Source organism: Carassius carassius, chromosome 43, assembly GCF_963082965.1.
Source record: "Carassius carassius chromosome 43, fCarCar2.1, whole genome shotgun sequence".
NCBI lineage: Eukaryota > Metazoa > Chordata > Actinopteri > Cypriniformes > Cyprinidae > Carassius > Carassius carassius.
This window is the reverse complement of record NC_081797.1, coordinates 5,003,174-5,016,602: the sequence shown is the minus strand read 5'-3', so window position 1 is coordinate 5,016,602 and position 13,429 is coordinate 5,003,174. Positions and strand designations below refer to the sequence as shown.

The 13,429-nt window shown below is 38.9% G+C and overlaps 1 protein-coding gene across 1 annotated transcript in view; it reads left to right on the top strand.

The window, feature by feature from the left end:
• The window catches only part of LOC132124722 (chondroitin sulfate proteoglycan 4-like), a 53,749-nt gene that overhangs the window by 25,491 nt on the left and 14,829 nt on the right, over positions 1–13,429 (top strand). Inside the window, exons 2-4 of the mRNA XM_059535874.1 lie at positions 4,349–4,512; positions 5,967–9,515; positions 10,951–11,418. Of these exons, the coding sequence (XP_059391857.1) occupies positions 4,349–4,512; positions 5,967–9,515; positions 10,951–11,418 (4,181 nt within the window). The remainder of the gene's footprint in view (positions 1–4,348; positions 4,513–5,966; positions 9,516–10,950; positions 11,419–13,429) is intronic.

The following is a 13,429-nucleotide window of genomic DNA, read 5'->3' as shown; positions in this document are numbered from 1 at the left end:
AAAAATTTGATATTTTACATACATTTTTTGTGTTTGTATGAATTGTGCAAACAAACCTTTTGGTTACCATGGTTCACATTTTCTTTTTTTATTGTAGTTGTGTAAACATAATTTGGGGACGAAAGCTCAGGTAAAAGGTCAGAAAGTCATATAATAAGAGCAGGTGTATGGTGCAGAGACTGGATCAAGTCCAATCCTGTTTTTATGGGGAGAGATCCGTTTATTCCCCATGACTGCAGCCGTGGACAACAAATCATTTGTGAGCCAAACGAGCAAGCGAGTTAAGGTCACCTTCAGAGAGGTTCAGTCTAGACAGAATATAGCTGTGATAAAAAAACATGCTTCATTATGGATTCTTTTAGTCTGGTTTCTCTGCCTATGATCTACACATCTCTTGTTTTCAGAGTAAACAGCAGGTTGCTTCCGCTAGTTTCGGTTGTTTCTGTTTCCGTGTGAATCTTCCGGTTATCTGATGGGGTTTTGAGGAACTAGGGTGCATCTGATTCATTCACAGGATGAGGAGACAGAGACCCACTTAGTTCCCTTTGAGCACTAAAAATACTGACTGGAGCGGCCCTCACGACAGTGCCATCTGCCCTGGCAGACATCCTGGGACATACGCACACACAAGCACACAGTTTCCCAGGGCGTAGCAATAGCAGCATCATATGATTAAGCTAGTGTGACTTAGAAAGACACATCAAAGAACAGGACTGCAAACAAATCCACTTACTTTATGTCCTAAATAGTATATAAGATTAGGCTGAACGCATCCCAAAGCACAGAATGTTGAAAATAATTCTGTTTGGAGTGTGTGCATCCATCCATGCTTTTTCACCCCACTTTTTCAGACTCAGACAAAGAGACAGATACAAGACTGTACTTTATGACTTATCTTAAGAAGCATTGCAAATGACAAAAACTATTGAAAAAAAACTAATGTTAAAGATGTTATATATAGAAACAATATATTTTACATTCATTTTAATATCTGCATGTCATGCATAGTAGTTTGAGATCATAGGGAAACTATTACGTAATTTGTGCTTTATAGGAGTTATGGGAGTTATTGTTTTTTTTGGTGGAATATGCTTGTCACAGTTCACTGATTGGTGGAGATTTCTCTGCAGAACCATGGGTAACGTAGATTTAATCAACTAATTCCATTGTTGAACTCCATTATTTAAAAAAATAAGTTGAAATAATGCAGCTTCAAAAAAAAAGCATATACTACTGATTAATAATATTATAGCTTATAGTAGGTCTGTTTGTAAAGGTTTATTGTTAAAGTTCCCTTATGAAGAAAATGAATGGGATTTTTATTTCCTGAACGTGGTTGTTGCACTCTATAAAAGTGGAGCTTTGATTGTTTTTGACTTTTATATTGCATTAAAATTCCATTACACTTTTAAATATATTTTATTGTGTAATGCACATGCAATGTGTAACAAATGGTTGTCTGATCAACAATGTTATGTCCAACTGCATTATGAATTCATGCATAAAAAAGTATGTATTTTTTAGGTCAGTGTCCTTACAGTTTAATTTGAAATGCACAAGAACGTTTTACTTCAATATTCTGACTGTATCTGTCAGAATATTAACTGTATCTAACTGTATCTGCTTGTGTGTAACTGTATCCCAGAGTGAAACAGAATATTAAATTGGGGAAAATAACTGGACTTTAATTAACAATTGCATTGATTGTCAAAGTGGACATTATTTTGCAGAATGGAGGTTGTTTGGAGAACGAGGGATTCAAAAGAGGCATTTGTCACATAAGAAGAAAAGATGTTTTAAGCTTATTGATTTTGATGATTACAAAGACAAATGTCCAAGGAATGGGTATTATTAAAGTAAATAGGTTCAAATCTGCTTTCATGTTGGCTTTAAATAGATTTATTTTCCTACCAATGCCAATTAGATTTTGTAATTCCACTTTGGCACACATACATTCCATGTTTCTGTCCATACTGCCATCGCTCTCGATTTTTCCATTTTTGGTTTTCTTTTCTGTTCCCATCTATAAAATAACTGGTGTGTAAAGACAGATGTGCCCTTTGCTTTAAACCGATGGAGTTTCCTATTCAACTAGCCAGCAGAATAACGCTCATTCACAAACAAAAGCCTGCCGCCTGTGATTTTTGCATCCAATGAGATGTGACTGGCTTATAAAGACGAGAGCTGAGCTGAGTCTTGGTTAAATGTATGGTGCATGTTGAATCTTGGAATGGCTGGGGGTCTTCAACACATGTGTCCCATTTAGAATCCCCTCAAAGAGTATTAATGGGTTCCAGATTCATACGTGCTGGCTGTGCTCACTGTGGCCCCTTGTGTATTTTCTGGTCTGAGCATGCTCAAAGCGCACTGACAATGGATTGAACCTAAGAGTCCTTGGGCTGCAGTTGCCCATTCTACCTCCCGTGTGCACCATGAATTTTCCAACAAAAACAGATCTGATTATCATAAAGCTGAGGGAAAGATTCCTAGCTAATTCCATATATTCTCTCTCTGGACCTTGCAGAAGGTCATTGAGCTCCAAATCGGAGTTACAGAATTCAGATAAATGTAGCTTCATTAAAATTCATCTTGCTTTTCTGGGTTCTATCTACTATCTAAAGGCTATGTGGACAGTCTTTTACAGAATCAAATCTAAATGTTATAACCTTTTCAGCATTATAGATTATTATATGAGAGATCATATGAGCTTCTGCGTTGTGCTGTGCCTCCTGTTGTGTTTGGCTCTTTTGGCGAGATTTATGTGTTTGTTTTTTGGAGTGCATCGACTGAATGTATATACAGTAGGGGGTATCTGTGAGAACCTTTTGCTGAACTGTGTAGATCTCTGCATTCTTTTGGTGCATCGCTCACTCAAATGGGCGTTTCAATTACTCTAAAGTTGGTCTTTGTTCATAAAATAGATATTTTGGCGCAGGAAAATAGTTTACTCCCATAGTTTTCTGCACATCCAGTTGACTTTATTTATGGTGAGTATTAAGTGCTATATATCTCTGGAAACATTGTATTTCCTTTGTTCATGAAAACAGAGGAACAAACAGAAACGCATCTAGGCAGGATGCCACTGTCTTAGGAGTAGCAGTTAGCTAATCACAGTAAATTTTGCTGAATGATTTCAGATGCTACTCTATTATGTGTATATTTAACAGGGTAAAGAAGTAATTCACTCAAAAATCTGTCATTATTTACTCACCCTTACATCATTCCAAACCCAGACTTGCTTTCTTATGTGGAACAAGGAATTTTGAAGAATCTACTGTTATGTTTTCATGCAATCAAAGGGTACAAGCATTCAAGTTTCAAAAAGGATGGAAAAAAACCATGAAAGTAGTCCAGATGACTGTATTCCAAGTCTTCTGAAGTCAAACTTTAGCTTTGTGTGAGGAACAAATAGAAATTTAAGTCAGAGTTTACTGGTAATCTTTGTCTGAATAATTTAGTGAGTTCAAGTGAACAGGTAAAAAGAATGATTCACCTTGGATTCACATTAGATTGAGTAAACCTAGATCACTCTGATACTTGAATAAATCTTTCAGACTGGTTTGTGAACCAGATCTAACAATTCATTCAACAAGGGGTGAGTAAATGATGAAATAATTTTTATTTTGGGGTGAATTGTTCCTTTAATTCTCATGAATATACCATTGTGATATTTTTAACCTTAATTTACCATGGTAACTTTTATTAGTATTTGCCTAATATGTGACGTATTTGTTGTGACAATAGTATCCTGTTGTTGATCTTGGATAAGGAAATTACATGAGTCATAAATTGACTCCTGACCCTCTACCAAGATGTTTGACCATAGTTCCTGTGAGAATGTTCCATTTCTGGATCCTTCCCAGAATTCCATGAAGGGGTTTCCCAATGAGTACGGCCGTATTATGTTTTACCGTAGCATAAACGCTGTTGATTTGGCCCCTGGAAACCTATTCAATGGAACGGGGATGTCCTTGACATAAGGCTCAGGAGTGATGTGTGAATGATTTACTAAAGGAGTAAAAGCAATAGCCAAAAATCTCATTTGCAATCCAAGGCAGGTGGCTACATAAGCATACAGCCGAACATTACTACACTAAGCTCTGGAATTTTTTCCTGCAGAAAAGCAGTTATATAAACATTCTCATGGGGCCAAAGCTGGAACTCTCCAGAACAGTGTCATTTCTATACAGTACAACAGCTGACAAGACAGCTGGAAAAGTTTTCAATTCAAACTCACATCTGCTGTGTGTCTTCCCACTTCCACATTCACACATTAATGGTTCACGTCATCATTAAAATATTTAAAAAAAAAAAAAAAAAAAAAATTATTCTCCAATTGTGTTTGCAGCTTCCTATTTCGGGGACAGCTACTGTCGGATAGATTCTGTTCAGGACCTGTCAAGTTTTCAAGTGTCGCTCCAATTTGAAACAAGCAGACGTAGCGGTCTACTCCTACTGGCAGCAGGACACAGAGATTACCTCTCACTGGAGCTCTACAATGGCAGATTACAGGTGAAATACAGTACACTTAGATCACTAACAGCTGCTCATGTCACCTTAAATCACCCTTTGACTTCTAGTTGCTTTGTTGCTGTTATTCACTGTCAGAGTGAACACTCTTTCAGTGTTAAACTGCTTTGAATAAAAGTGCCTTGTATATGACTACTTATTCACTAAAGACAGAGAACAAATCTGGCAAAATCAGAAAACACAGGGTGCAGTTTTGCATAATATCTACTTTGCAATGTAAATTAAAACCCAGACTGACTAGACATAAATACAATCTCCACTGTTTTCTCATGGCCCTTCAAGACTTCAGGGCCCCAGAAGTAGCCACACACTGAGAAAATCTCTTGTGAGTTTTTGAGAAGCAGCCGTTTGGCTTGTGGTGAGAGGGATGACTCACATTCACTTCCAGCTCCGCTGTGTCTGAATCGTCAGTTTTTCAACTCAACACATGGAAAAGGCTTCCGCGGCTTGAATGAGTTACTGGTTTGCTCTGAGATATTTCTTCTTCATCTGCAGCCTCCCTAGAAAATGGCTCCCGCTCAGCAGAGATAAACAAAGACGCTCAAACAGCTTGCAATATGCTGCAATATGAAACGGTACCAAGAATATTTCATCGATGGCGGGATTTGTCATTAAAAACATATTAACATATTTTTTTCTTTGGAGGCTGCAGATCTGAAATGAGATCTGTGATATTTTCAGTTTAAGTGGCTACAGAGTGTTTGAAATACTGTGTAGCCAACTGATCCAGCAAAGTCTGTATTAAAATTTCACAGCTGAATGCATGTATAATGCACTATGAAAAATTATATTCTTAACCAGTACCTTGTCTTGTATTCTAGTAAAAATGTTTAAAGATAAATGTACCTGAGAAGCAAAATTATATATATTAAGATAACATTACCTAGTTGTGCTTTTAGAGAAAGGAAACCCCAAAACCCTGAACAAACTTACTACACGTATTAACCTTCAGCATGCAATTCCTCCAGCCAATTTGTGCTACAAACATGAATGTTACCTCAAATAATATTGCAAGAAATAAACCAAAACATCTTAACCGATTAGCAATGTACTACAAAACACTCAGAGCAGCTTAGAAACTGCGTTGTTGTTTTTTTTTTTTAAACAGCTGGTTAGCTGTTTTGTAGCATGGTAGCTGGTTTGAGCTCCTAGCTCCTGCTCAGGACCAGCTTATAACCAGCTTGTGACCAACTAATGACCATCTCTAACCAGCTGCCATGCTTAAAAACATATCAGCATGTGCTATTTTTTTTTGGGGGGGGGGGGTTGTTCAACAGGGTAACCACTCAAAACACCCTAACATCATGGCAGGAACTTTTTCACAGGCAAACAGCACAAATGTTTTTGTCCAGTAAATGTAAACATGATGTTTTTCTTCTTATATTTACCAGTCACTTTTTTTGTTTAATAATTGGTTTGTCTGTGTATCTTTACAGGCTAGAATTGACATGGGCTCCGGAGAACAGGTTCTCTCCTCCACCATGGGTCTCCAGCTCAGTAACCTTCTGGAGCATCATGTGTCTCTCATTATGAAAGACTCCAAACTTACTATGGCCATAGACAAACTGTATACCACCTTCATCCCAGTGGAGAATGAAGATGAGTACCTGAACATCGACAAGGGCGTTTTTCTTGGGGGTGTGAGGGACCTGGAAGTGGAGTACTTGAGCACAGCTATTCCCTCCCTGCGTGGTTGCATGAGCAACGTTATGTTTAAATCTCATGATTTTGATATTCTGGATTCAGCAGCTACAGTCTGCTATGATACCAAGGACAGCTGCAGCAGTGAGTTTGAGGCAGGGGACGGAGACGCCACAAGCTTTATCAGTCCAGAATCATTCGTCTCTCTCCCTACCTGGACCAGACTTAGCTCAGGCTCCCGTAGCCTGGAGATGCTGATGAAGACGACCATTGAAGATGCTCTGTTGCTCTTCCACCCAGGACACCAGACAGACTTCATTGCAATCGGAATGGCAGGAGGGTTCCTAAAAGGTGTAATGGATCTGGGAAGTGGAATGTATGTGCTAGACAATGTGCAGGTGAAAGTTGATGATGATCAGTGGCACAGAGTAAAAGTTCAAATTGGCCCCAATGAGTTCTTAATAAATGTGGACAGTGACATAGTTTCTCTCCCTCTTAATGAGACAGAAAATCTGGATCTAGTGGGGAACCTGTATCTAGGAGGTATTCAAAGAAAGATGAAGGATGTGTTTCAGAATTATTTGGCTCGTGTGGAGGAGGAGGTCACAACAGAGTCCTTTATTGGATGTTTAGGAGAAATCAAGGTGAATCAGAAGGGCAGAAGCCTGCAGGATGCTCTGATAACTAAAGACATTCATGTGAAATGTGAAGGAGAATATGATTACTCAGCTTATGATGAAGATTTGGAGTTTACAACTTCACCTCCAGTAATAATCACATACTTTAATGTTAATACTGATGAAAGACACTGTTTCCCTACAGAGGACTTGCCAGAGATGTTCCGCAATATTTCCAGGCTCCTGGACATAACTCCTCTGCTGGTTCTTGAGGGAGGAGAGGCCAACATTGACATTGTAAACCTAAACCCAACATTTAACCTAAAAGCTGCAGGTGTTCGTGAATCTGAGATCATCTTTACTCTGCTGAACGATCCCAGGTATGGAGTGGTTGATATGAACTTAAGACAGACAAGAGTAAAGAAGTTTACCCTTCTTGATGTTGTCAACAAGAAAATCAAGTATATTCATGATGGTAATGAAAGGTATGGAGATCAAATCCAACTAGAGGTGACTGTCCATGGAACAAATCTCCCAGAGTGCTTGAGTGTTGCACACAAGTTTGTTCTACCGGTGGAGATCATACCCTTCAATGACATCCCTCAGCTTAGTGCAGGTGACATCTCAATCACAGCTTATGGGCGCACACGTTTGAGCCCCAACCTCATTAAAATCTCAGACTCTGACAATCGTTGTGCTGAACTTGAGGTCACAGTCACGTCGGACCCTACTGCTGCTGGATATCTGGAAAATGCTCAGCAGCCAGGATTTGGTCTAAGAGAGTTCACTTGTAGACAACTAAAAGAAGGAAATATCTACTATGTGCACAAAGGAGGAGAAGTGCCAGAACTTACCCTGCAGGTCTCAGATGGAGATTCAGTTAGTCACTCAAGCACATTTAAGTTGCTTATAACCCAGCCACAGATGACTGTAGTCACAAATACTGGCCTTCTGATCACCCAGGATGAAAGCACCCCTATTGGAATACAAAATCTGGCCATTTCTGCAACTCCAAAAACTGGTGATGTTGTGTATAATGTCACTCAGCCACTTCAGTTTGGAGAACTGCAGTTGATCTCAGATGATGGGGTACCAAAAAGAGTCACACTATTTCATCAGTCTGACCTGGAGCAAAACCGACTGAAATATGTTCCAAACCCCACAGTTGATCTCAAGGGCACAGAAACGGAGTTTATTCACTTCAATGCACAGCTTGGACAGGTCGTCCTTCCAGACAATTTATTTATGATAGAGATCATGCCTGCTCTTATAGGACTAGCTAAAAGTGTTCCTCTAGAAGTTGAAGATGGACAGCAAAAGGTCATTAAAGCTGAACAACTACAAGCTTTTGTAATGGAAAGCAACACTGATTCAAGATCAATCCAGTACATGATTACAAAAAGCCCAGTCCAAGGAGTCTTGATGATGCTTGATAAAGAGTTGTCTGATGGTGATACCTTCACCCAACAAGACATTTTGAATGGTTTCATAAGCTACAGTCCTCGTGTCCGCAGAGCGGTTGACTTTGAAGATCAGTTCCAATTCAAAGTAATCACAGAGGATCAGTACTCCAGAGTGTACACCCTTCCAATCAAAATCAAGGCTGATTCTGATGCTCCTGTCCTCATCAATGAGAGACTTGTTGTGCTTGAAGGAAATGAAAACATCATAAATAAAGAATACCTCTGGGTTCAAACCTCTACCTCAACAGACTTTGTGTACAGGATAGTGCAAGATCCTAAACATGGTCGTCTTATCAGAGACTCCCCACCAGGAATGCAAAGGTTTGATGGTGCAATTCAAGTCTTTAGCAATGAGGATCTTTCTTTGAACAGGTTGGTCTACAAACATGATGGATCAGAGACAAGTCATGACCAGTTTTCCTTTCTGGCATTTGATTCAAGAGGTGGCAATGGTTGGCGAGAAGAGGGTCATGAGGTACTGAGGGGAGTGTTTAACATTGCAATACAATCCAGGAATGACTATGTACCTCAAAGGGTAATTCACAAACCTTTTAATGTTGTCAGAAATGGCCAGCGTTTATTGACCACTGATGACATTTTGTTCAAAGACGATGACTCTGACTTCAATGACACCCAGCTGGTTTATGTGAGAGTGGGGATTCTTTCAGGAAACATTGTCTCTGCAGTAGACCAAACTCAACCTCTCTACCGCTTTACCCAGGCTGACCTGAGAGACGGAAAGGTTTTGTTTGTCCATCATGGGGCAGATCGTGAGCGATTCCAACTTCAAGTATCTGATGGTTTACATAAGACAACAGCTATACTTCAGGTGCAAGCAGGTGACCCTTACCTACATATAGCCAACAATACCATGGTGGTCATGGACCATGGTAGCACCAAGACACTGAACACTAGTCTGCTAAGTGCAGAGACCAACGTGGACATCAGAAGTGCAGCTGAGATCATTTATGATGTGACTTCTCCTCCCAGTGATGGTAGGATTATAGTCAGTGGAATTGAATCCTCTACATTTACACAGGAGGACCTGACTAAGGGTGTGGTCTCCTATGAACACAGTGACCAGAGCCTTAGCTCAAAAGATTCATTTGCCTTTACTGTGCAAGCTAAGGGTTGGTCCACAGAGGGCACTTTCAGGATTAAGATATTCAAGAATGGATACCTGTCACAGCCAAAGGTCGTGTCAAATCTTGTGATTCTTGCCTATGAAGGAGAGCATTCTGTTATTGATGCAAGCCACCTGGAGGTAAAACTTAATACCTTTATTAAATATTTTTTATATGTTGGCATTTTATGGCATGTTCTTGTTTCAAGTACATATTTAGAAAAAAAATATGCTTAAATGTGTGTAAATAAGTTTAGTATAAATTTAGTAAAAAAAAATGCTCTTGTAGACGCACTACAGAACTCTGACCTCTCGATTGCCATTTGTGGATCAAACATAAATTTGCAAGTTTCTGCTCATATATAATTATTGTACTGTAGTGAATTGGGTTTAATAATCATAATTATATGATCTGAACACTGATTTTTTTTTCCACTCAATGCCTAAATTAGATTAATTTGTATCACAAAAAAAGAAAATTGTTACCAAATCTGCTGAAGAAAAAAGGTTTTCTTCAACTTGTGTGTGTTTTAGGAAAGAGGCCATGAGAGTGCTTTCATGTCAAGTCAAAAGTTGTTATCCAAAGACAGAAAGCCAGTGCTTTAAAAACATATAGCAGAAATATTAATATCAGTTAACAAAGACATCCAACAGTCCTTAATGATAATTTGTGTTCAGCAGCTGTTGCATTACAGTTGTGGAAGCTTCCAGAACCGCAAGAGCACGGCTCCCAAAATCCCAGAATGCTGGTCTCATAAATCTATCCAAGAGCTGCTTTGCATTTAGTTGCAAACTGTGTGTTTTAGAAGAAAGAAAATGTTTCAAATGTAGTTGAAACTCTGCAGTGGTTCTGCTATTGTTGACGCTCCACTGAGTGTAATTTCAGTAATTACCCAAGTGTCGCAGTAGAGGAAACAGCCTCTGCTCAGATTCATTAGGACATTTGTGATGCCTGACATTTTACGTTTTGTGTTACTTTTTCCTCCAAGTGTTTCAGAGATAGATCACATGCTAAATAGAGATTTGGTATAATCTTATTTATGATAACAGCTCAAGGTTTCTATAATTTACCATTCAGGGCCATTTGATAGATCAAAACATTCTTTATGTATTTTTGAACTATGTAAATATTACTCTAAGATTTAAGTAGAAGGGATAGTTCAGCCAACAATGAAATTCCTTTATTCATCCTCATGTAGATCCCAGTGTAGCATTTTTTTTTTTCTTCAATGTAATTTTCATTTACATGTGTTCAAATAGTGGCATGTCAAAATAAGTTAATGCCCTTACATTATTGATATCAGACATAATATTTAAATGAAAATACAAATTCTTCAGCAGTTTGAATTTGAAATGACATGACAGTGAGGCTTTTAATTTTTAGGTTACCTTTTCATTAATACATTAGTGAACGAGTATTCAGTACATTGTGAAAGAAATATTCTGCATGTTCTAAAGGTAATTACTATAAAAAGATAGCTGGTACCTGGTTGTCCGTAGGGATATGCAGTAATTCAAAGCAGTTTTTCCAGGTTCTTACTGCACTCATTTGAAGGACTTCTTGCCCTCCTCTTAGGTTATGCAAAAAGACATCCTGCCCAAAGAGATGGTGTACTCCGTCAAAGACTTTCCACGGCTGGGTCATGTGGTCGAACTCAAAAATTACTCAGACAGCACAGCGTCACCCGTGCTGGACTACATTCAATCCTTCACACAAGAGGACTTAAACCTGGGCAGAATCTTTTACGTCTCTGCTTCCCTTCAGGGCCAGGATCACTTCACAGTCGATGTCAGCAATGGCTTCACCACCATAGAAGATCTACAAGTGCAGGTGCTCATTGTTCCGCGCATCATACCAATCCAGGTGGTCAACCTCACTGTGAGGGAGGGTGGATCTGTGGCGCTGACCCAAGAGGTTCTGAATATCACACACCAATTCTACCGTTCCATGAACATCGAGTTTATAATGGAGGAAGCACCTCAGCATGGAGATATTAAGTATCTGGATGTAGAAGATGGACTTGTCACCTTCACCTGGGAGGATGTGAGTGCCAACAAATACACAACATTTTACTATTATTTATATACTGTACATTACACTTTTTATTATATTAATGTTTTAAATAAGCTTTTATTTTTATGTTCAGTTTTCATTTTAATTTAAGTTTTAGTCATTTTTCATTTTCATTTTACCTCGGAAATGTTCACCAACCCTTAAATGGTTGTCAGAGGAGTGATCATGGTTTTTAGTCTTGGGAATATCTTAAAAAACATGTTCACCAGCTCTTAAATGGGCATCAAAGAAGTAGCCATTGAGTAACCTCAGAAACAAGTTCATCAATCTTTAATGGCATCAGAGGATATAGATTTTTCCATTGAATATTTAGACTATTTTATTTTCGCTTTATTTTAATTACTGAAAGCAATTTTGAATAGTTTTAGTTTCTTTTCATTTTAGTTAAGAATCACAACACTGACATGAAATTAAAAATTCTGTTATAATTTACTTGTTTTCTTACTTTCTTCTGTGGAACTGAAGATGAGATATTTTGCATAATCCACACACTGATTTTTACTATACAACTACTGCATATACCTGTACTACATGTCCAGGAGGTCGGAATATCCAAAAAGGACACAAAATCTCCATAACAGCAGTCCACATGACTTATAATACTATAATGATGCAGCTAGAATATGCAAATGAGATTTAAGATCTGCAGTGCCTTTCATGTAACTTCAGAAAACATGAATTAGAATAGAATAGAATAAAATAGCTTTTGTTGTCATTGTATAGCTGTACAACAGCATTTTTTGCTCTCACATTGAAAGTACACACATACATACAAAAATTTACATTTAACAAAATGTAATCAAAGATACAGATAAGTAAACAGTGCAATTGTAAACAGGTATATACAGTAGTAGACAGTGCAAATGTGAACAGTTATGTAAATCAAATGTGTGCAAAAATAGTGCAAATATAGCAGATATGTACAGAGAAGGCTTAAATATACATAGCTATATGAGTAGTAAGTGTATAGTACTTAGTATACCACAACCTTGAAGATTGTGTTTGAGTGATATGTCTTCTATTAATTTCAGTTCAGGTCTAAGATGGCACGTGGATAAAAACTGTTTCGAAGTCTGGAGGTGTTTTCTCGTGGGATCTGTAGCATCTTCCAGAGGGCAACAGAGTAAAGAGGTGGTTGCCGGGCTGGGGAGAGTCCTTTATTATACTTCTGGCCCGACGTATGCATCTGGTGCTGTAGATGTCAGCCATAGAAGGCAGCTGTGCACCAGTGATTTGATGACTCTCTGCAAAGCTTTTTTCTCAGCTATAGTGCAGCCAGCATACCACACCAGAATGCCAAGGGAGAGTATGCTTCCCACTGGACAGTGGTAAAAGAACACAAGCAGCTGCTGAGACAGAATAGATTTCCTCGGCATCCTCGGGAAGTACAGCAGTTGCTGTGCCTTCTTGACCAGGGACGTTGTGCTAACAGTCCATGAGAGATCCTGGGAGATGCGTGTGCCAAGAAATTTAACAGTGGTCACCCTTTCCACCATTTATCCTCCTGTGTATAGAAGGGTTCGTTCCTCTTTCTGTTTCCAGAAATTGATAGGTTGAGTGTTGAGTGCCAGGTTGTTACTGATGCACCATTCTGAGAGTTCAGCCACCTCCTCCCTGTAGGCGGACTCATCACCATTTGTTATCAACCGCAGCACAGTTATGTCATATACAAATTTAATGATTGTGTTTGTTCTGTGGGTTGCGGTTGAGAGGGTATAGTGTATAGTATATAACAGAGGACTCAGCACAGAGCCTTGAGGAGCTCCAGTGCTGAGAGTCAGAATGGTTGAGTGATGCCTCCCAGCCTGACAGTCTGTGTTTGGTTTGATAGAAAATCCTTTACCCAGAAACATATGTCATCATTGACACACGGGCTAAGCAGTTTGGTGACCATTCTGCTGGGAATGATAGTGTTAAATGTGGAACTGAGGTCCACAAACAGCATCCTTACAAGTTTTCCACGGTGCTCCAAATGATTCAG